The 20,774-nt window shown below is 38.3% G+C and overlaps 2 protein-coding genes across 2 annotated transcripts; one reads left to right on the forward strand and one right to left on the reverse strand.

Annotated features, from left to right (window-relative positions):
• Nucleotides 1–1,581: 1,581 nt before the first annotated feature.
• On the reverse strand, nucleotides 1,582–12,354 carry LOC145485788 (deoxyhypusine synthase-like). The gene is made up of 8 exons (XM_081464421.1): nucleotides 12,067–12,354; nucleotides 10,704–10,877; nucleotides 9,034–9,252; nucleotides 8,080–8,166; nucleotides 7,517–7,622; nucleotides 6,600–6,703; nucleotides 6,008–6,133; nucleotides 1,582–2,851 (listed from the first exon to the last, which is right to left on the reverse strand). The coding sequence occupies exons 1-8, from the start codon at nucleotides 12,256–12,258 to the stop codon at nucleotides 2,774–2,776; spliced, it is 1,086 nt and encodes a 361-aa protein (XP_081320547.1). The 5' UTR covers nucleotides 12,259–12,354; the 3' UTR covers nucleotides 1,582–2,773.
• On the forward strand, nucleotides 12,338–19,105 carry LOC145485794 (ubiquinone biosynthesis protein COQ4 homolog, mitochondrial-like). The gene is made up of 8 exons (XM_081464434.1): nucleotides 12,338–12,477; nucleotides 13,758–13,934; nucleotides 15,429–15,525; nucleotides 15,752–15,854; nucleotides 16,616–16,642; nucleotides 17,140–17,234; nucleotides 17,775–17,876; nucleotides 18,754–19,105. The coding sequence occupies exons 1-8, from the start codon at nucleotides 12,384–12,386 to the stop codon at nucleotides 18,923–18,925; spliced, it is 867 nt and encodes a 288-aa protein (XP_081320560.1). The 5' UTR covers nucleotides 12,338–12,383; the 3' UTR covers nucleotides 18,926–19,105.
• The last annotated feature ends 1,669 nt before the right edge of the window (nucleotides 19,106–20,774 follow it).

The raw sequence follows: 20,774 nt of genomic DNA on the forward strand, positions 1-20,774 counted from the left end.
AAGAAATTAACTGCGACATAAATATGTAAAACCACACTATCAATGTCTTCAGTCTGCTAATGCAGTTTGTACACAGGAAGAGATCTTTGCGGTTTAGTCGCAATGGATGCTTAAGACAGGATTCTTGGCCTTTTTGCGGCGGGTGGAAACGCCGATCATTGTAAGTTTAAAAAAAAACTGTCAACAGATATCTGAATTAAAAAATAAATGCTATGTATATGAGCCGCGGATGAGTCGAGAGATTAATAAACAGTCCTGCAGTTATGTAGCAAACTCAGGACCAATATATATAAAATTCGATTGCTTTACGTCACAGTAAAAGATAGATGTTTACATGGCATCGCAAACTTCATGAGTTTGATTCCCGTTCAAGTCTGCTAATGCAGTTTGTACACAGGAAGAGATCTTTGCGGTTTAGTCGCAATGGATGCTTAAGACAGGATTCTTGGCCTTTTTGCGGCGGGTGGAAACGCCGATCATTGTCGCCGATCATATCTGAATTAAAAAATAAATGCTATGTATATGAGCCGCGGATGAGTCGAGAGATTAATAAACAGTCCTGCAGTTATGTAGCAAACTCAGGACCAATATATATAAAATTCGATTGCTTTACGTCACAGTAAAAGATAGATGTTTACATGGCATCGCAAACTCCATGAGTTTGATTCCCGTTCAAGTCGAATTTCTTTGGAATTGCAAAATACCTAACATGTTTAGTTTGCTTTGAACTAATATAACTGTGACCATTGCCTTTCCTAATCTGTATTAGATCGGAGGAGTTTAATTGCAAGTTATGATGAAACGTCAACGAAGAGTAAACAAATTCGACCTAGTAAACGAATATGGTGGCCCTTGTCACTATACGAAATTTCGAGTTCACTTTGCGCGACAATTTTTCTTATTCTAAATTGCACATATAACGTGACGTTATCGTTCGTTGATATTGGCACAGCGTTGTTGTCACCTATAAGCTCTTGTTAAGGTCATTCCTCACATTTGCATTGCGCATCCTTACTGCGCATAATTTATGGCGTCATTAGCGCGCGCTCGTGCACGCGCACTTTGAAAACATGACGGAATTGCCTTGATATTGAGCTCTGTCAGTTGAAAAATGGCTCTAGCTCACCAACGAGCACGGGCAACCCCAATTTTTTTTCCACTCATTGTAATCAACTAATCATAAGCTTTGCGTGAGAAAAGACTGATCTAATTTCTATTGCTGAAAATTGAATAAATAAGAAAAATAGCAGATACACGGTGGTCTTTTCTATTTGGCAGTCGGTAACCACGTCAAGAAATTTAGTTCAAATTTTTAACCAAGGATTTAGCTTTCTGTCTGAATCAAACTTAAAACGTTTATTTGTGTCCGACACAATGTGTTGACTGTAGTTTAATGCGTGTTCTTATGAGTCCGGACTCACAAAGATGTTACAATTACTGGGAATGCGTTCTTATAATAAGCATTAAATAATGCCAAAATGGGGCATTTTCAATGCCTCACTGCTCCTTAATGAGCATGGGCACCCCCCTTTTTTATTTCAAAATTGAAGTTATCATATGATAAATATTCAGTGGACAAAGTTTGAAAAAAAATCTATTGTCACTTTTATTTCAGAGGAATTACCTTAAGGACGGTGCCTACTAAATACAAAGGTTTTTGCGCCAGGCAAGGACCACGCGGAAAATGTAGACCTTTGCAAGGGCTATTGGAATCCACAAAGAAAAATTGGGGTAGCCACGCATTTTTTCGGGATAATTAGCCTTGAATGTCAACAAAAACGTTGACGTCAGCATTTTCTGAAAAAAGAAGGAAAGGATATTTCTTCACAGATTTCCATCGAATACGCCTTTACAAACAGAAAAGCAAACATATTTATAAAGATCTTAAAACTGAATGGTAATTGGTAACATAAAAACCATTTCTGCTATGTTTTTTATATCAAAATCGTTGCAACAACGCTTTTAGCGTTTTTTGACAGCCTTCCTCTGATTCAGCCAATATACTGCTGTCTCGACCTTTTGGAACAGTCTAAATACCTTTTGCTCAAAACCAGAAACTAATCACGTGTTGAATAGGCTTGCCACTTCCATTTCATAACATAAAATGTGGGCGTAACCACGCGATTTTTCAATTTATTGATCTTTTTTGAAAACTTTTACGGTGCCCGTTACATTTTTCCCTGTCACCTCCCCAGTATGCAAAACATTTGCGTATTTCGCACTCGTTTTGCGCGCGCACTACGCCATCTGCAGGTACATGTTTACAGTTGGATTTCAGTATAATTTTCGACAGATAACAGCTAGTTTTTCAGCTGGGAAACATTAACAGTTAGTGGCTAGCGATATGCTGCTATTTTGGTGCTCTTGGGTTAAGTACGGGTTCGTTGAACTTGATTTGGTCACAGTACCAAAATTTTGCTTTCATTTTTTAGTCGTGCACTTGACAGCGTAGCTGATTGCGTCAATGTCAACCCCAGCGCGCGCGTGGCGCTTAACCATGCCTCGCGTGATATGCAGAACGTGTGCGCACTAACAAAAGTAGGCACCGTCCTTAACAGACAATTTTTTTTATGAACGTCCGCGCTATAACTTCCTTCAAATTTTTAGCAATTAAATGCGTCCATTTACAGTGATGACACATTTCCAGCCTTGCATCATCTCGTTTCCCTCCAAATCCAGCTGAAAACGATTCGAAAACTTGACGAAAGATAAACTAATTCCCTAGTTCCGTATTACGGGCTGTGCTCAGAGCAGTGCTTCGCTTAAATTATTTCTAGCTGTTAATTTTGAAATTCCGGGCAAAGGTCTCGGCTACCAGGAGAGGAAACACAAGAGAGGCATCGGCGTACACCTGAAACAAGACCGCAACAAATTTGTCAGTGTTGACTTGCGAGGGTAGAAAATGACAACATTTAGCTTTATTGTTGATTCGTATTTGCTGTTAGGGAAGTGTAAAATCCAACATATTTCTCATCATTTTGAGTTGCTGTTATTTGTAGTCGTAATCATAATGAACAATAAGCGTTGAACTGTAATTAAAAATTGTGTTCTGGGGCCTGTTTCTCGAAAGCCCCGGGACCTTCGAGAAACGGTCTTTTTTAAACCTGTTATCTACCTGCGCGGTTTCATAAGTAATCAATTCTTCAAAGTTCCAATAGTTTTATCCAATCGGACTTTTGCAAAATTTGTTTATGTTGTGAAAGAAGCATCACTGTACTTTGTATTGCCTTATTAATTGAACGAAACTACACACCTCAACACAACACTTACAGCGTTGTAACGCCTCTAATTTGGCGATTATCACGAGAATTAAACTAAACATTTCTGTCGACTAGTTGTCCATTTTTGTCAGGACGTCCAGGTATCATCCATAATTTTTTCGGACAATATTTGGCCTGGCGCATGCTACTGGTGTACACGAGCGTAATTTAAGGTTGGGAAACACTAGGCGACACGTCGCGGGGACAAGACGCCGCAACAATTCGCCTCGTGTGACACGGTTAATTTTTGTGAAAATCATTGTCGCTGCGATAAGTTGCAAGAATTCAAACCAGTTTGAATTCGTGCGACTGATCGCAACGACAAAATTAGCGAAAGCGGCGTTGTCGCACCGTGTGTACACTTCCGGCAACAAGTCGCTGCGACAAAATATAAATGAACCAATGAGAGAGCGTCATATATTGTGCTCGCTGGTCCGCCATATTGAATTAGAAAACTAGTTCACATCCCCTCTCAAATGAAACCACCGCGACTTGTTTTGCAATCAGTACACACGGAGCGACTTGTCGCCTAATGTGTCTCGGCCATATGCACAAATTAGCTCTTCAGAGAAAGGCACGGTTTTGGTGCAACAGCACAGGGTAAAATCGAAGAAGGCAAAAATAGGGCACGGTTTAGGCACCGGCAAGACGCATTTCTGGCACTCTTTAGCACAGTTTAGGCACAGCCCAAGCACAGTTTAGGCACATTTTATGAACAATTAGGCAAGTTTTTGGGACAAGTACCACAAAGGTTTCTTTATGCCAATTTGGGCTTAGTGCAACCTAATTTGCGGGCTAAAGGCAGCCCTTTGAACAACGTTTTTCAAGGAGAGGATGTATCTAAAAAAGTAGGCATCAGCAACATATGCCTACTAACAGTATATACGCGGTGAAAAGCGAATAATGCGAATCGCAAACTGTGTTCATGTTGAGAATTTAGAGATTGAATAGAATACGGTTTATTACAATCTATCAAATATTTCCCTCGCGCGCGATTGGTCTAAACACGTCACGTGACCGAATATTCCCCAGCTAAAACTGAGGAATATCCGAGAATATTCCCAAATTTTCAAAACTGCGCGTGTTGCGAAAAAGATTTGACGGATAATAAACACAATAGCCGCCATTTGGCGCGAAAATATGCTAGGATATTTGTCCTTGGACATTATCTGTTCCTCGAAGCTCACAGTTTTCCTGGAGCTACGCTCTCGGAAAACTGTTCCCTTCTCGGAACAGATCATGTCCGCGGACAAATATCTTAGCATATTTTTGCGCCAAATGGAGGCTATTGTTTATATATTTATTATATCGCATAACAAAGATTGTAGTATAGGCCTCACACAGGTTAGTTTAAAGAATCCTTTAAGAGCTCTTTAACACACAACTTTGCCACGATTAAGCACGATTTGGCACAATTTAGGCACAGTCTTTGAACACTTCACGCATATCTTTAGGCACAACTTTAGGCACAACTTCGAGATCCTAAAATGTGCCTAGTAAGACTTCAAATGTTACGCGAAGCGATCAAACTGGGCCCGTTTTAGACGACTTTTTTAAAATACTCTCTTTTATTCAACCATATACGCAGACCCAAACCTTTTCAGTGGGAAGATATTCACAAACTTCAACTTCTTGCCAAATATCAACGTGATCTGATTTTAAAAAAGTTCACAAGAGCCAAATTATGTGTGATTTTTAGCCGTGTACACCAGTAGCTTGCGCCAGGCCATTTCAGTTGAAAACCTTGCCTCTTTTTTTACCGTGATATTAATTCCATGGTGGTTTTAGGTTTGCGTCTTTAAAAATGAATTGATTTAGATTTGCTTGGCGGTGTCTCAGTTTTTAATTTAAAATTGTTCTTTTATTTAAATTGTATTCTTTTTTATTACATTAAATACACTTGTGATCTCTTTTTTTCACGGAATTAGCGCATTGTGAATATGAGCTACCACGTTTGCCTGTCGGATAAAATTTCCCACTTCTCCTTGGACATTAATTTTCCACAGTGCATAATTTTTCCATGTCTGGAAAACTTAACAACGAAATTTCTTTTTTCCAGATTTGCAGACTATGTGTGAAGCAAGTTTGTATTGTTCAAACAATAACTACTTTTCAGAAGTGTCATTCGTTTGATAAAGATCCATCTGAGTTATGTACATAACCCGCAATCAAGAACAATATTCCTTTCACCCGGTCCAAATTTCAAAGATTTAAACTTAAACGCTGGAAAACGAAGAAATGAGGGTTGGGAAATGTTACAATGTTTCAATGCTTACATTGTAAATAATCCCACGATTGTAGTCCCCCTAAACGGTAGCTGCCGGTTTCGCCCCATGGCGAGTTCGCCCCCACATCGACTCAACTTGATCAAGTTCGCCCCCAGCCAGATCGAGTCGTATATAGAGATTATTCCTCGTTCTTTAATCCACTGCCTCCCATTATCAGAGTACTGGTGGCGAGAAAATTTCGCTTGGTGGCGGGATGACCGGTAACCGTTTGACTTCGAACAATCATCATCTAAGTTTATCAAACATACGTAGAAGGAAATGGTTCTTCGAAAACGTTTGATAACTCGATAACAACTACGTAAACACGAACACTAAAAGTTGGGGGTGAACTCGCCATGGGGCGAAACAGTTATCATTCCCTCCAATTCCCGTAAACTTTCATGAGAAACCTTACTTCCTTACAGTTTTTCGGCCACCAGATGTTGCAAAGAAACTTTTCCAAGTTCTCACGTTCTTTACCTTTACTGGAGAAGCAGTGATTTTGATTTTTCCCCACGACACGGCCTCATCCGGTCTGGCTCCCGAGTCGCTGCCGTCAAATTCCTGCCCAGTGTTCACAAACACAGAGAAGTCTGCACCATTACGCTGTGAAAGACAAAAATCCCAACAATTACAAAATATTTACACAACGTAACAACTCTCTACACAGAAACAACTACACAATTATACTCAATTATCACCAGAAATGTAAGTTATACTTAGGCATTCTTCAACGTAATTCGTCAACGTACTTTTTCACTGAACAGACTGTGCAAAGACGTTCAAATATCTTTTCGTAACCCTCCTTTCTTGGGCCTCCTTAAATTACAGAGGGGGGCCAACTGGGCCCTCATTGACCATTTCTAGAATGAGTGTCAATCAAAACCGAAACTAAAAGGGAAAATCGAGAATTGATATCCAAAGAAAAAATTGATATCCATTAAACCAAAGTCACAGTATTGTTGCGATTTCTTTTGTTGTACCTTATTGGTTATAATCACATTGAGTTAGAGGAACAAATACATAAAAACTGCATTGTTTTAAACCTTAATTTAAAGAAGCCAGCACTTACCATTAAGTTAGCATTACAAATATGATGTTTTATAAGACCTCCTCCAATAATTATCATTCCTGTATTTTTTGCATATACTGAGATATTGTTCATTTTCCTAATATCTGAAATAAAACAATAGTTGAACGGTTATTCAATCTCTGATTTCAAGTCCACACATATCCCTGTCCACCCCAAGGATGGGTTTGCATTACCAGCTGCTGTTTGGCAAAATGCTCCTCTCCCCAAACTTTAGTAACGGGATCCAAGAGAGTGGCAGAAATCAAGCCTGCCACATGGAGGGTTATTGGAAATCGCAAAGTGGACTTTAGGGGGTCTCAAAAGCCAACATTTTCAAAGAAAAGAATGGAACGGGGGGGGGGGGGGAAGGGTTCAGGCCCGAAGACCCTCCATTAGAGGGATATGGATATTTTCTGGAACAACATATTCTAATTGCATGCAGCCTTGCAGGGGTTTCATCAACACTCTCAGCAGGAGGGCAATTGGTTTTCACAGGCAGACAAAACTATTTGAACTGAGCTTCTTTATAAAAATAACTTTCCTCTAGATGGTCAATCCTGCATGAAGCCATCAGGAACAAAATAATAGACTTTTCATCATATGGACCATTTGAACCATTATAACAAAATCTTGCTTTATTTTCACACACAACCCACAATACACAACCCATGACAGATTATGCATGACGCATTATGCATGACATGTGACCAATAATGCAAAAATATGCATGACCCATGATCTATGACTCAACCACCCACGACCCACCCACCCACGCAATATAACCTCACCCCCACATTGTCAGAGCAAACCGGAGCTTCAAATTACGAAGAAACTTGAAATGGCAGCTTCACACACACTCTATGGTGTTAAATCACCTTTTATATCAAGCTAAAGTTGATACCTTACTAAGTATTTACCTTCTACAATATCAATTACTAAGCCAGGATTCTTGTACGAATGAAAGTATAAGGTATCCCCTAATGCACCATCAGTAAGGGCTGGGCTGAACACTGGAATGTTATTCTGTTGAGAAATTGGAAGCAGTTCTTCAATAAAGCTGGTTATGTTAACCTTTCTAGGAAGGCATAAGGGCCTGAAATTATAGAAAAACAGTTCTGGATGACAACCTACAAGAAGATAAAAGAGTTGCCTGTTACAACTGAAAGAGTGATCTACACAGCAGGGAAGGTGACGAGTGTGAGTTATTCCTGGAACTAAGCGAAGGGAAATGAACGACACAAAGGAGCTGGAGGATGAGCGGGAGGGAAATGAATTCATGATGATGATGATGATGATAGTGATGGTGATGATGACAACAATGATGTTGATGACAATAACAAAGATAAACACAATGATAATGATGAATACAATGGTCATGCTACTGTTTGCTAAAACATTACCACATTTAAATTTATTTACTGAAGGTTTGAAATACTAAATAATATTGTTATTGATTAGCTTTAAAGGTCATAAAACATACCTTGTAAGCCCAGTACCAAACTGAGTCTGGGTGATTTATTTCTTTTCCAAGCCTTGCAATAACTTGAGATGGGGTCCACTTTATTCCCTAACATTAAAAGAAAATATGCATTATGGCTTTCAACATCATCAGACCTTGTTGTGCCATGGGACACATAAGGCCTTATTATGGCCTTCAGGTTCCCTGCTGATCCTGTTATGCTACTTACTCTACAAAATATTCTTGAACACTTAAGACTGCCAAAGTAAACTTGATTTGCAATGTGTCATATTATGTAATAACCAAGAGTGTGTTGTTGGGGACAGTTAGTAGCGTTGAGTAAGATGTGCCACTTTGTATTGCTTTCTTTCACTTACAAGTGATGGCAAAATGAATTTTGTGATGGTTATATGTATTAAAGGGCCCTTCCTAACCATTTTGCATATGCATATTTGCTATTGTTGTCATCTGGGAAACTCTTACTATCTTTCACCAGACAAAACGAAAGTCAGGCAAAAGATTTCACACAATAGATCCATCATGATGATTCAGTAGTCAACAGATAGCAAAGGCAAATTGCAGTTCTAAAAGAAAATGAGACAGATCTTCAACAACCACTATGGACACTTACAGTAGTCTATTCTTAGTCACTTTTGTGAAATACCATTTTTAGGTGTACCAAAAATAGCCACAAAAAGCTGCTCAGTGTGTACATACTCTTTAAAGACTTATTTTACAAATTGAGTTTATGAAGGAGATATAGTTGAAATAAGCTATCGTAGTGCATATCACTTAGAACTGTTTTATCCATGATTATTACTAAAGGATATTGACAAAGCCCAGTAAATAATCTACTTAAACTGTAGGATATTATGTCGGTGTACCATCAAATCCTTACAACTTCATTTTGAGCTTCAGGCTAAACTACAAATTATTGTTAAATTTATAATGAACAAGGTCAAGGATTTTATATACTTGTGTTTTTTGTTCTTCCAACATCTTATCCCACACAGGCAGAATCCACTCTTCTAACTGACAGTAATTATTGTTTGGTACAAGCAAGTTGCCAATTCTGTTGATTCCCTTTTTTCTCAGTTCAGCACCACGTAATGAAAAATCACCAATATAAGAAGGAGCCATACATTTTATCAGGTCTTCTTCAATGCCGCCAGCTGTGGTGGCTATACAATCAACCTGCAAGATTCAATTGATAACATTTGCATTATTATTAGAAGGAAGCCACACCTCAAAAGTATACATGTACTCATTTTAGACCTCAGGACAAAACCTGATTCTGGAATTAACCTGTACATATACTGGGGGACATTTTCCCCTTTTAATCCACCAATTCCAACAGACACACAATGATTGTAGTACACAGCATCTAACATCACTTTCAACTGACTCTTATCTGTTAGGGAAGGAGGTGACAATTACATTGTATGGACTTCAATGTGCAGACTTATTAAAAAGTAAATTCTGCATACTCTTAAAGACAACCTGCGTTGGATGTAGAAAGCAAGAGACATTAGCTTACCATATTACAAACAACTCTACTTGTAAGTATTCTTTAAGTTAACATTTATAATAATTAAATTACATTCATCTAATTCCTGATTTATACTGGAAAAATGTCTTAGGTCAGAAGGATTATACAATTATGACTTAAGGTGGCTCCATGGGCTAATTATTTATTGCGTTGCACACACTAGTGTTATGTTTTGACTGTCGTTTTTGCATTTGTTTTTACACCCAGTCCTTTCAAACTTATCAAATGTAATAAGCAATCTTATGATGATTTGTAAAATTTTGGGATTTAGTCTAGTATTATAAATGCCCAAATATATGCATTTTTTTACTGTTTTTATGTCTTCATTTGTGATTTTCTTGAATGTTCTTCGGTGAAATCTTCCAAAATTCTCACAGTATGATGAATCTGGTGGGATACAAATTTTAAACACAAATAAAGTGGCTTTGTGAAGGCAGTTTTTCCATTATTTGCAAATTTATGTCTTTTACCACTTCTGAAAAACTGGTCAGATAGATTTTCCTGAAAAATGAACTCCAACTAAAGTAAATATTTATCATCAGTCTGCCAAATTTTACGGAATTTCAATGAAGGAAACACGAGAAAATTCACCGTTAGTTTTGCCTTTTGTGCTTATGTTGATGTTACAGGGTTCATTCTCTTTGAAGCTTTTAAAATTCCATGACTAGCCATGACCTTTTCCATGACCAAAGTTAAGCAGTTGTTCTCACAGCAATATCAAAACAATCATTTATTTAACGTATTTTCCAACATTATAATTCATAAAATGTGTGCTTGTGTCTATTTATACTGAAATTAAAGCCTGTTTCTGACTTGTCTGTTATTTTTTCAATTTTTAAAATATCTTTTTGCCAAGCATATTGCTTTTCCATGACTTTCCATGACCTTCACTTAAATTCCATGACTTTCAAGGCCTGGAAATTGAAAGAACAAATTCCATGACTTTCCAGGTTTTCCATGACCTGTACAAACCTTGCGTTATAAAATAACGAAAAACAGATTACTTAAGCTTTCATCCCTGGGTAGCACGCATGTGATCATAAAACTATAGAGACCCACCTTAACTAAATCAAACAGCAAAGATTTGCTTACCTACCATGTTATTCTTTACCAGGTATTTTATTGTCTCTCGTACACCACTTGAAATCATGTTAGAAGTAAATCCTAAGAATATTGTACAATTGTCGATTGGTCGCTGACCAGGATCAAGGTAATTACTATTTACAGTACCATCTTCAGGTTCTGGAAGAGGCTCTAACTTCTTTTTAATCTAAATGGTAACAAAAAAAACACATCAACTGATGAGATTACTACGTACAAAGCCAAATGATGATTTTCCAGTGGTAACAAAAAAAAAACCACATTAGCTTATGAGATTACAACGTACAGAGCCAAATGATGATTTTGCAATGCACTATTCCAAGATTCAGGGGTTGACTGGCAATAGGCAAGTCTGAATAGTACAGTTAATATGGATTATGTTTTAGAATATTTTGTGTCATCATCCTTTCTCACTTTGTACCAGTAGTCACATATGGCCACAATGGTGATAAGTGTAATGCTACTGGTCAGTTATGGACAACCAGTCCTTGATTCATAAGTTGAAGTCTAACAAGTCTCATTAAGGTGTGTACAACTCACCAGTAGATATTTCGTCTGATATTAGCTCAAATACCTGCATGAACTTCACTATGGAAGAACACAACTACATTTAAGAAATAAAAAACATGTACTGTGTTTCTATCGAGTCATAGAATTATGAGTGGAAGTTTGGGAGAACAAGAAATGCTGTGGGAACATGAGCCACAGTCAAGTATTACCACAGCTTTTCCGAGTTCTCCCAAACTTTCACAAGTGTTTCTATAACTCAAAAGAAACACAGCGAACATGTTTTCTATTTCTTTTAGAAAACAACACAATGAGAAAAAGGAAAACTTGTCAACTTTGATTATCAAAATGTAAATTCCGTTTGCTTGCACCATAGTTACAGCAATTTTTCGTCCTGGTTCTGTGTTTCTATCAAGTTATAGAAACACAATTTTTAACCAATCAGTGCATGTATTTGCTTAGGACTGTGTTCTAATTTTATATAACTGCAATTTGCTTCCCAAAACCTACTCAATAATCACAAAAAGGCACCTTTCAGGCTCCTAGGAATAAGGAGATATCCTGAACACAGGTCTACCGACAAAAAGTGAGTTTTTAAGTGTACCATTTGATAGATGCAGCTAAACCTCGGTCTTTTATAAATATTTATTTTCTTAACTCTTCGCCCTCCCCCAACCCTCCGTCCATCCACCCTTGCGACCCCCTCTCACTTGTTCCCTGTTATGACCAGTAATCCATGCCACTCTTGTTTTATACAACTCACAAAAATACCGACTCAGAGTAATATACTTCGTTAAGCTTGACCAAACTCAGCCTTCACGCTAAATATATGCTCCTTGCTGGCTACTTACCATTTTGTTGATTTCTTCTACCGCTTTGCCAAAGTTGCTGGCCTGAAATCCTGTTGTTCTGTATGACTCCAGCAATGCGTGATAATCCACTCCATTACTGAAGTCATAACCTTTCACTTCCGAGGATCCTGGAGGCATCAGTTCGCTTGATGCTAGAACTGCATCCTTCACTAACTGCGGGATCTCCGCCATGTTTGGATTCCACGAGGTTGGAGGCTTTCCGACGCGTTACATGAAGTAGTCACGTTTTGGTTGCCCCAAACAGTTTGACCTCGCTTCTGACAGAGGGAAAACTGGGACTGAAATTAAAAATAAAAATGGCGGCTGTCGGATTAAGAAATCGCCGTGTTTTGAAACTGTTATTGAATCCATGGTTCAGGCGCTCAAAGGTAAAGCGTTTTGTGACGGCAGGTAAGTTCCATAAGCCTATAATAATTATTATTAATTTATTAAGAGAGACCAAAAACCGTGGTTTATGTTATGAAGTCTGACCCGCTCTCCCGGGGAGGGGAGTCCCATGTGGAATGGACAGGGATACTCGTCGTCTCGCTTAGGGGTAGAAATTTCGGATTTTGGTCTCGTTTAGGGTCTTCTGGGCAAAATGTCATTATTTTTAGCCGTCAAGGTCTCGTTAAGGGTTGCACGCGAAGAAATAACAAAACAGAAAGAATTTTGATTCTTTATATTTACTCAATTCATATAAACAAAGTTTTCCATACCATTAATATCTGAAGTCCACTGTAACAAAATGTCTTTGTCTATTGTTTTACAAGAGTGTAATGGTTAAGATGAAGACTTATGACAATACTTTTATAAACTACTTATAGGCAAAAGTATTTCATGATAAGGTCTTCGCCATCATTAAAAGTCACTGTACTTTTTATTTGCCTGTTTTATAAACTGGTCTCTTTTAGGGGTCTGCATAAGCTTCAGCCACGCCCAGATTGGTCTCTTTTAGGGGTTAAATTCAAAATTTCTGACAGGCATCCCCATCCATTCCATATGGGAGTTCTCCCCCCGGGCCCGCTCTCCTTCGCACGCTGGCAGTGTGCCCTTAATACCTCTTAGATCTTAATGCCTTTTAGTAATTTTTAATTGTACTATGCCACAAAAAATACAGCCAATCAGAATACAAGAGGGCAGTTATGTTTTCGACTGTATTACAATCAACCTTCCCATCATGCGCCACGCGTATGTCCCATTGAGTGTGTTGGCCACTGTATTTTCTATGGCACGGGATGAAATAGTTATGCAACGCCGCTCTCTCGCTCTCTCAAGGCTTGTGTGTATACTGAAAAAATTCAAATGGCTTGTGGGATATTTCATTCATACCATTAAACAGTGTTACATAACTAGTACAGTCAAACCTCTCCACAACGGCCACCTTGGGGACAGAGGAAAGTTGCTGTTGTAGAGAGGTGACCTTTATTGGGAGTTAGAGGTGTAATGTGACACTTGTTTTATTATTTTTTGGGGGGGGAGAGGGGGAGGGTGCAACATGTTTTGTCATGAAATGCTTATTTTACCATAAATTAATGAATTAAAATGTATCAATACAACCAGGGACTTAACAGAAACAGAGGCTAACATTGTTAGGGACTCAAGCTGGTGTCCAATTAATAGAGGGTGTCTGCTTAATAGGGGGCCCTTCACTGTATTCTTATCCTAAGAATCTGTTGTTCTTCTGTAAGGATTAGAGTTGGAGGATTCTAGTAGCGATAGAACCCTGTCTTGGCAAGATGAAGAGGCCAGTCATGTACAAGGAGCACATCAACTCTATGAATCTCATGTCCCTACTTCTAAGATGCAAAAGGTGTTACTAACAGCAGGCTCTGCCTTTATGGCATTGTATGATCCAACAAGAGCAGGTAGAACTATCACTTAACTAACATCAATCTATACCGGTAGTTTCCACAGTGAGAAATTACCATCAGGCATTTGACATTCAACTGACATACATCCCTTGGTGTTGTCTTCTGCTAAGAGAATATCGTACTCCATGATATTGATAAATTTTTCAGTAAATTTTTATTCATTCTTGTATGGCCCTTTTCTTCTAATGCCTGCGTGCTATGTAGAACTTTTTTTTTCATTTTCCTGTGAGAGCTGGAAACAGCAGGGTTTAATTACATTTGTTTTTCTTCAAATGAACCATTTTCTGCGGCTTTTCTTTCATTGTTTCTTGGCTTTGAGTTTGATAATTCTTGTAAAATAAATAAGTGCAGCCAATGTTTCCACATGTCTGAAGGAAAAGAAAATACATGAAATCATTTCTTCCCAATAATTGTTTCTCATTATTTTTCAGTGTATGCAGCAGCTCTTTACTACTATGTTTGCTACCTTCAAGTCTTGTCACATAAGCTTGAGGCTTTGATCTGACCACATTATATCAAACAATCTGTAGCTCGTTTGTCTCACGATGTAGTCACTTGAGATGTAGATCGCGACGTTTCGACTGCTAGTCTTCTTCAGGTGATAAGGTCGACTGATTGCACGGTATCATTTATATCACAAAGGTCAGCTGTGATTGGTGCATTTCGATCCTCCTATTGTTCCCTTGCTCCAGCGAGTAGCTGTTCCCTCAGTGGTCCACTGTTGTACTGTTCTCCTGTTGTTGTGTTTCTTGATCGTGGGTATCCATGCTTCAGGAATTTCAATTCCACTATCCCTGTTGATGTTGTTAGGGTGAAGTCTTATGTGAATAGCTTCCTTGACCCTACGTGTGTACCAGTGAGGATCTCGATCAATAAACTTGACCTCATTCCAGATAGGATAGTGGCCGGTCTCGTGGGTGTGTTCAGAAACGGCGGAGGTCTGGGTACGGGCGAGTCGTATATCCCTGTCGTGTTCTTTGATCCTCTCCTGCATAGATCTCCCTGTTTCCCCGATGTAGACTTTGCCGCACTCACAGGGAATCCTGTGAAATTCCTGAAGCATGGATACCCACAATCAAGAAACACAACAACAGGAGAACGGTACAACAGCGGACCACTGAGGGAACAGCTACTCGCTGGAACAATGGAACAATAGGAGGATCGAAATGCACCAATCACAGCCGACATTTGTGATATAAATGATACCATGCAATCAGTCGACCTTATCGCCTGAAGAAGACTAGCAGTAAGCAGTCAAAACGATGCAATCTACATCTCAAGTGACTACATCGTGAGACAAACGATAATACACTTTATTATTGCATCTACTACGATGAATAACAACAACCTTTCCCTCAACAAATCTGTAGCTCCATGTGGACTTCAAAGTAATTAAGGGAGATTTTAAAAAGAATAGAATAAGATTGTTACAAGTGTATATATATCTTTTATTCTAATGTTCATGAATGTTTAAATTCAATATTGCAGACATGGTGGCAACAGTCGGAGAAACAACAGGGCTTCTTGCACTTAAAAATATGCACCATAGAATGATACAAGATCCAGCTGGACAAGAAATATTGAAGTAATTGCAAATTTATGCCATGTGATTTTAAAAAATATTTATCATTAAATGATGAAGCTGGTCTTACACAAATCATTTAATTTTAACATGACTGTATGATTAATAAAATCAATGTAATTATTTTTGGTGCATGGCATGTCTATGGCTTCCAATACAAACCTAGTTTGTTTTATGTATACAGTATTCCTTATTTTACCTGTTAATCATTTTGCACTTTTTGTATTAGAGAGCGGCCTCGCATTAATTCATCCTCAATTGACTTTGACAAACTCCGACAACTTCCAGATGGATTGTTTGGACGAGAATACGCCAGAGGGATGGACCTTCATGTAAGTTTGTTTCTCATTTACCATCAAACCTTTCAAGCGTTAATTTTATTTAAAAATTACAACTCGGTTTAAAATCTTGAATTCCAACATAGTTATTGCTAAAAAAATATGTGTAATTTATCTGGCACTGACAGTCCATAGATACTTTATTGAGTATGTTATTGTACCCAGCCAGAAAGCATTATGTTGCTGAACAACTTATTTTTTTAACAACAACAACAACAACAAGCTTTATTACCAAATAGAAAAAAAAGTTAAACTTTACAATATAGTATATTACTACAAAAAAGAGGTAAATTATGTTTACTCAGGATAACTATAAAGCTAATCAAGCTGAGTAAAACTAAGTAATGTTTAAGTACAGGAGGTAGGTTGGCACTAAAGCTTGATGAAAGCAATTAATTAGTCAATAAAAAAGAGACGAAAAGAAGAAAGAAAGAAATAAATAGATAAATAAAAATAAATAAATAAATAAAATAAACAAATACCAGTTGAAAACTCATGAACAGTAAGACTGTAAGATGTTTAGCTCGACTTTGTTTTTCAACCTTTTAAGGGGGAGGTGTTTAATGCTTTCCTCAGGGTGATTCAAACTTTTACAGCTGTAAAGCGAATGTTGAATTTACCATAGTTTGTTTTGATGGTATTGATGTAGTAGGTTGATTTAGAAGCAGGCCTAGTATTGTATTTTTTAATATAAATTTGAGAAAATCCTAATCTTGCTTTGTTTCTTTTTATTTACGGAACATTTACTGAAAAAGAGACTTACACCTGATGGTAGAGATGAGGTAAGAGATGCAGTCTAACTAAGAGAGATCTAATGCTCTTGCCTAATATAATAAATGGTATGAACGATATCTCACAATATTACATATTACAAATATTGAGGTAGAAATTATTATGAATGAATAAATGTTATTGAATTATGAATGAAAATTAATTCATTGTAAATAAGAAGTAATGAACTATGGAGGAATATTAGTGAATTGTGAGAATTAAGATATGAAAAAAAAAAGGAAAATTGTATATTTATGCATTTCATTCATTCAAGAAAGAGAAAGCATTTTTCTGTGGTTATAAGTTATACTATAGGAAAATAAGTGTGAACTTGAAATGCTTGAAATGTACGATATGCTAGGATGTATGACTTAATATTTTATAATTGACCCCTGAATGAGATCTTGTATTACACAAATGATACATAAAAAAATACAGTCCTTTGCCGCTAATTTGATTCAGTTCTCAGCCAATCGGTTAATAGTATTTTGTGTGTTCTTGGACTCAGGTCAAGTTTGTTGATGACAAAGACCTTGCATATGTTATGCAAAGATATCGAGAAGTTCATGACTTTGTTCACACTCTTGCTGGTCTCTCAATCAGGTTTGAATCTCGTCACAAATAGCAATTTATTGTGATCAAATAACAATTTATATGGAGTATCTACCTTTCATAATGCCAGATCTGTGAATCATTGAGCTCACTGTGGCACAATAGATGCACATTTATCGTATTTATGGATGTTTTAACTTTGACAAGCCAAACCAAAACCCACCCTACCAATTAATAATAATTATCACAACAAGACTAGCTCTACAAGGGGGAAAGACGAACCAAATCCTGTGCTATGATCAGGTATCCAACTGGCAAGCACTAGCCTGTGTAGTTGGTGAGATTTTGCCACTACTGAAAATTACTCTCTGATCATTTCCATAGTGTCCACATTTCCACTGCCAAAAAAACCACTTGGGCAAAATCTGGCCAGCTACACAGGCTAGTCCACGTGGGATTACCACTATTTCCTGCCAAAAATTGTGTTCTTTATTCATATAAATAACACCTTTATTTATGGAGTCATCTTGGCCTCATGCTTGGTCAAATAACCCATATTGTATGTGAATGGTTTCTGTATCTCGTCATCAGTGTTCCTCATGAAATAGCTGTCAAGTGGTATGAAATGGTTCAAACAGGACTCCCAATGTGTGCATTGAGCTCATTTGTTGCACCTATCAGGTTAACATCACGGTAAGCTACTAGACAGTCAAGTTCTTATTTTTTCGTTTGTCTGTGCTGTTTTCAGAACACTTGGTGTTTCAAAATAATATTACAAAGTCGTATCACATGGTAAACAGATCTCCCCAATCACAACAGACAAACACCGTCAAGTGATTTGTTCATATTCTCTTCATGATTGCCAAGTATTGATATTGCTCACCAGTTTTTGAAGATTTCTGAGAAATTCTGCTTGTCGAAGCCAAGAAAGTTTTACTAAACATCATCTTAATTCGGAAAAAACCTACTTTGCATTCACTTTCGACACACTAATCCACATATGCGATTTACAAGACCTCTTCAGTTGATCGCCATGCAAGACTTTTTGGAAATTGACGAGTTACAGTAGCTCTGGTTTTGCTTCAACGACTCTTTGGGAGGGCTGATGGTATAGATTCTGCCCGGGGGAGGGGGGGGGGGGAGAACTCCTGTATAAAAATGACCGGGGTGCTGGTTGTACCTTTTAGGGGTTAAAAACGTGGTTTTGCTAGCTCTTAAGGTGCTTAGCGTCAAAAGGTTCACAGCGAGAGCTTTTGCAGTTCCTCTGAGGGTATTGGCCGAAAAGATATGACAGGAGATTGTGTCTTATGTAAGAATTAGTACCTCTTAGGGGAGAAAAAATTTCAAGCCACGCCTACAAAACAGGATCTTTCCACGAGCACCGCCGTCTTTTTTATATGGGATTACCCTTCTTTGTCTGTAAATTGAAAATTGAAAATTTATAATAACATCCCTTCTATGCTGGCTGCTAAGGAAAATGGGTATCATTTTAAGTCAGTCGTGGCTTAGAAGACTACAGTATAAGTATTTGCTGTTAATAGCGTTTTTTCTGTTGTTTATCTATTTACAGAGAGCGGGCCAATCTGCGGAAATATTACATCCCTTGGGCTGTATACTGTGGATATCAATCCAAGTTCTTTATGAATGTTTACTTCGAGAAACATTTTGAGGAACCGATAAATAACTTGCAGCAAAGATTGAACTTTGTTCCAGCTCCAAAAATACAAAAGCAAATACCATGAAGATATTGTTGTGAAACTTACTTGTAACAAATAGCGGAAAAAAAACAATTCTTATTGTAAATAGTTTAATTAAAGAAGTAATAAAGATTATGTCTGTGGAAAGGGACTGCTTTTATTCCTTGTGTCTACTTAATGATCGCACTGCCTTGATTTGTTCTAACGTCCCTAATGTACGCACCTACGCAGACGCTCGTCACGCAATCTTCCTTCCCCACGGACGTTCGTGGGTAATCACTTGCGCAGAAAGGGTATAAAGGATAGCAGTGATTGTCTCAAACAAAATTTAATCTTCTTCAGGCGAGTTAACATATCCAAGTCGTTATTGTAAATGCCGTGTAGAGGGGCTTGTGACTAGAGAAGCATTGACGACAACTTTTTTTCGCGAACTGCTAGGCATAAGACTGTTCTTCGTGTGTTTGAGAGCTCGGTTTCGTCCTGTTCTGATAGCAAATACTCCTCGGAGGTCGTTTGGTGAAACAGCTCCGTTCTTGGATGATGTCTTCTCTTTTCCTTGCTTTTTTCTGGCACTTGCACGAACTTTGTAAAGCCGCCAATTTGGTATTGGTAATTTACCTTCGCTTTGTTCTTCTAGAGCGACACGAGGTCTCTTTCTCCTTCGCTGTTCTTTTCTCTCTTTTAGAACTTTCTCTTTGTTCTTTTCGTAGAATCTTGCATTTCTTTCTTTTTTCTTTTGTTTCTTCATCTCCAAGCGATTCACGTAACCTCTCAGCTGTAGTTTTACCCATGACTGGGCGACTGAAATACGCACGGTGCGAACACGAGGTATGATTTTTCTGGAGCCTAACACCTTTCAGTCGCGGTGCACTGGTGCACTGAAAGTGCACCGGTGCAGTGCACTAGTGCACCGGTGCGGTGCGGTGCAATGGTGTACCGGTGTACGGAAAGAAATTTAAAAACTAGTGCGCCTGTGCGGTGCACTAGTAGACTACTAATGTGCCGGTGAAATAAAAGACGGTGCACTGAAAGACCCAAAAGTGCACCGAAAAGTGCGTTCGCTTGCACACTGTACAGCGGTCAGATCGTTTTACATGTTAGGGACCTTACGCAAAACATGACGGCAACGGCAACGAGAACGTCACCAAACAAAAGGTTTGAAGAAAAGCACAAATTTTCTCCAAAACTTTCTTTTTCTCCATAATTCTGTCCAAGTGAGCATTCTTAGCTTCTAACGAGCAAAATTTGGCTCAATGAAGGAATTCATATATTTTTGGTTAATGAGCAAAACACTGCCTGTGCAGGCGCATTATAATTCTTGGTGCATTTCTTTGCTGTCCTCTGCAAAACAGCCACGTGAAATGACCAAATTCTGCGTTGTCTGGAGAACGTGAACCACAACGGCTAATTTTTTGTATTTCTTTTTGGAACTGAACGCATTTGTAGCATATTCAGCAGGGGCAAGTTTTAATACCGACAGACGCACCGGATAGTTCCAAATAAATGCGAATTTCCAAAGTAAAATAGAAACAATTTTACTGGGCGTCGTCCTCGCCGTCGTCCTCGCCGTCGTGGTCGTATGTGCGTAAGGCCCCTATTAAAGGTAGATCGTCACCGATACCTGTACCACAGTGTGGTATCATGTAAAATGTATTTACCATGCAACCAAGACAGTAAATCGACAGCAGGTCTGATTGAATCACAACCTTGCTCCTACAGTTCACCATGACGGTCAGTTGCGTTTTGCGTGTTTTTAGAAACTCACTCTGTTAGTCCTGTCCAGTCCTTCTAAGCACCAGCTTCTCAAACCTCCCTTCTTTAGAAAAATCGTCTGTTCGTTACTGACAAACTCCCCCACCCCACCTTAAAGATTTTGCGAACATCGAGATTTCTT

Source organism: Orbicella franksi, chromosome 1, assembly GCF_964199315.1.
Source record: "Orbicella franksi chromosome 1, jaOrbFran1.1, whole genome shotgun sequence".
NCBI classification, from domain to species: Eukaryota; Metazoa; Cnidaria; class Anthozoa; order Scleractinia; family Merulinidae; genus Orbicella; species Orbicella franksi.

Coding starts and splice junctions, on each gene's coding strand:
- LOC145485788 (XM_081464421.1), bottom strand. CDS start 12,258: ATGGCGGAGATCCCGCAGTTAGTGAAGGATGCAGTTCTAGCATCAAGC. Junction 10,878..12,066: donor TAGAAGAAATCAACAAAATG/GTAAGTAGCCAG, acceptor GTTACCATTTAG/ATTAAAAAGAAGTTAGAGCC. Junction 7,623..8,079: donor TTTGGTACTGGGCTTACAAG/GTATGTTTTATG, acceptor ATTTCTCAACAG/AATAACATTCCAGTGTTCAG.
- LOC145485794 (XM_081464434.1), top strand. CDS start 12,384: ATGGCGGCTGTCGGATTAAGAAATCGCCGTGTTTTGAAACTGTTATTG. Junction 13,935..15,428: donor GTATGATCCAACAAGAGCAG/GTAGAACTATCA, acceptor TCAATATTGCAG/ACATGGTGGCAACAGTCGGA. Junction 17,235..17,774: donor CTTGCTGGTCTCTCAATCAG/GTTTGAATCTCG, acceptor TCTCGTCATCAG/TGTTCCTCATGAAATAGCTG.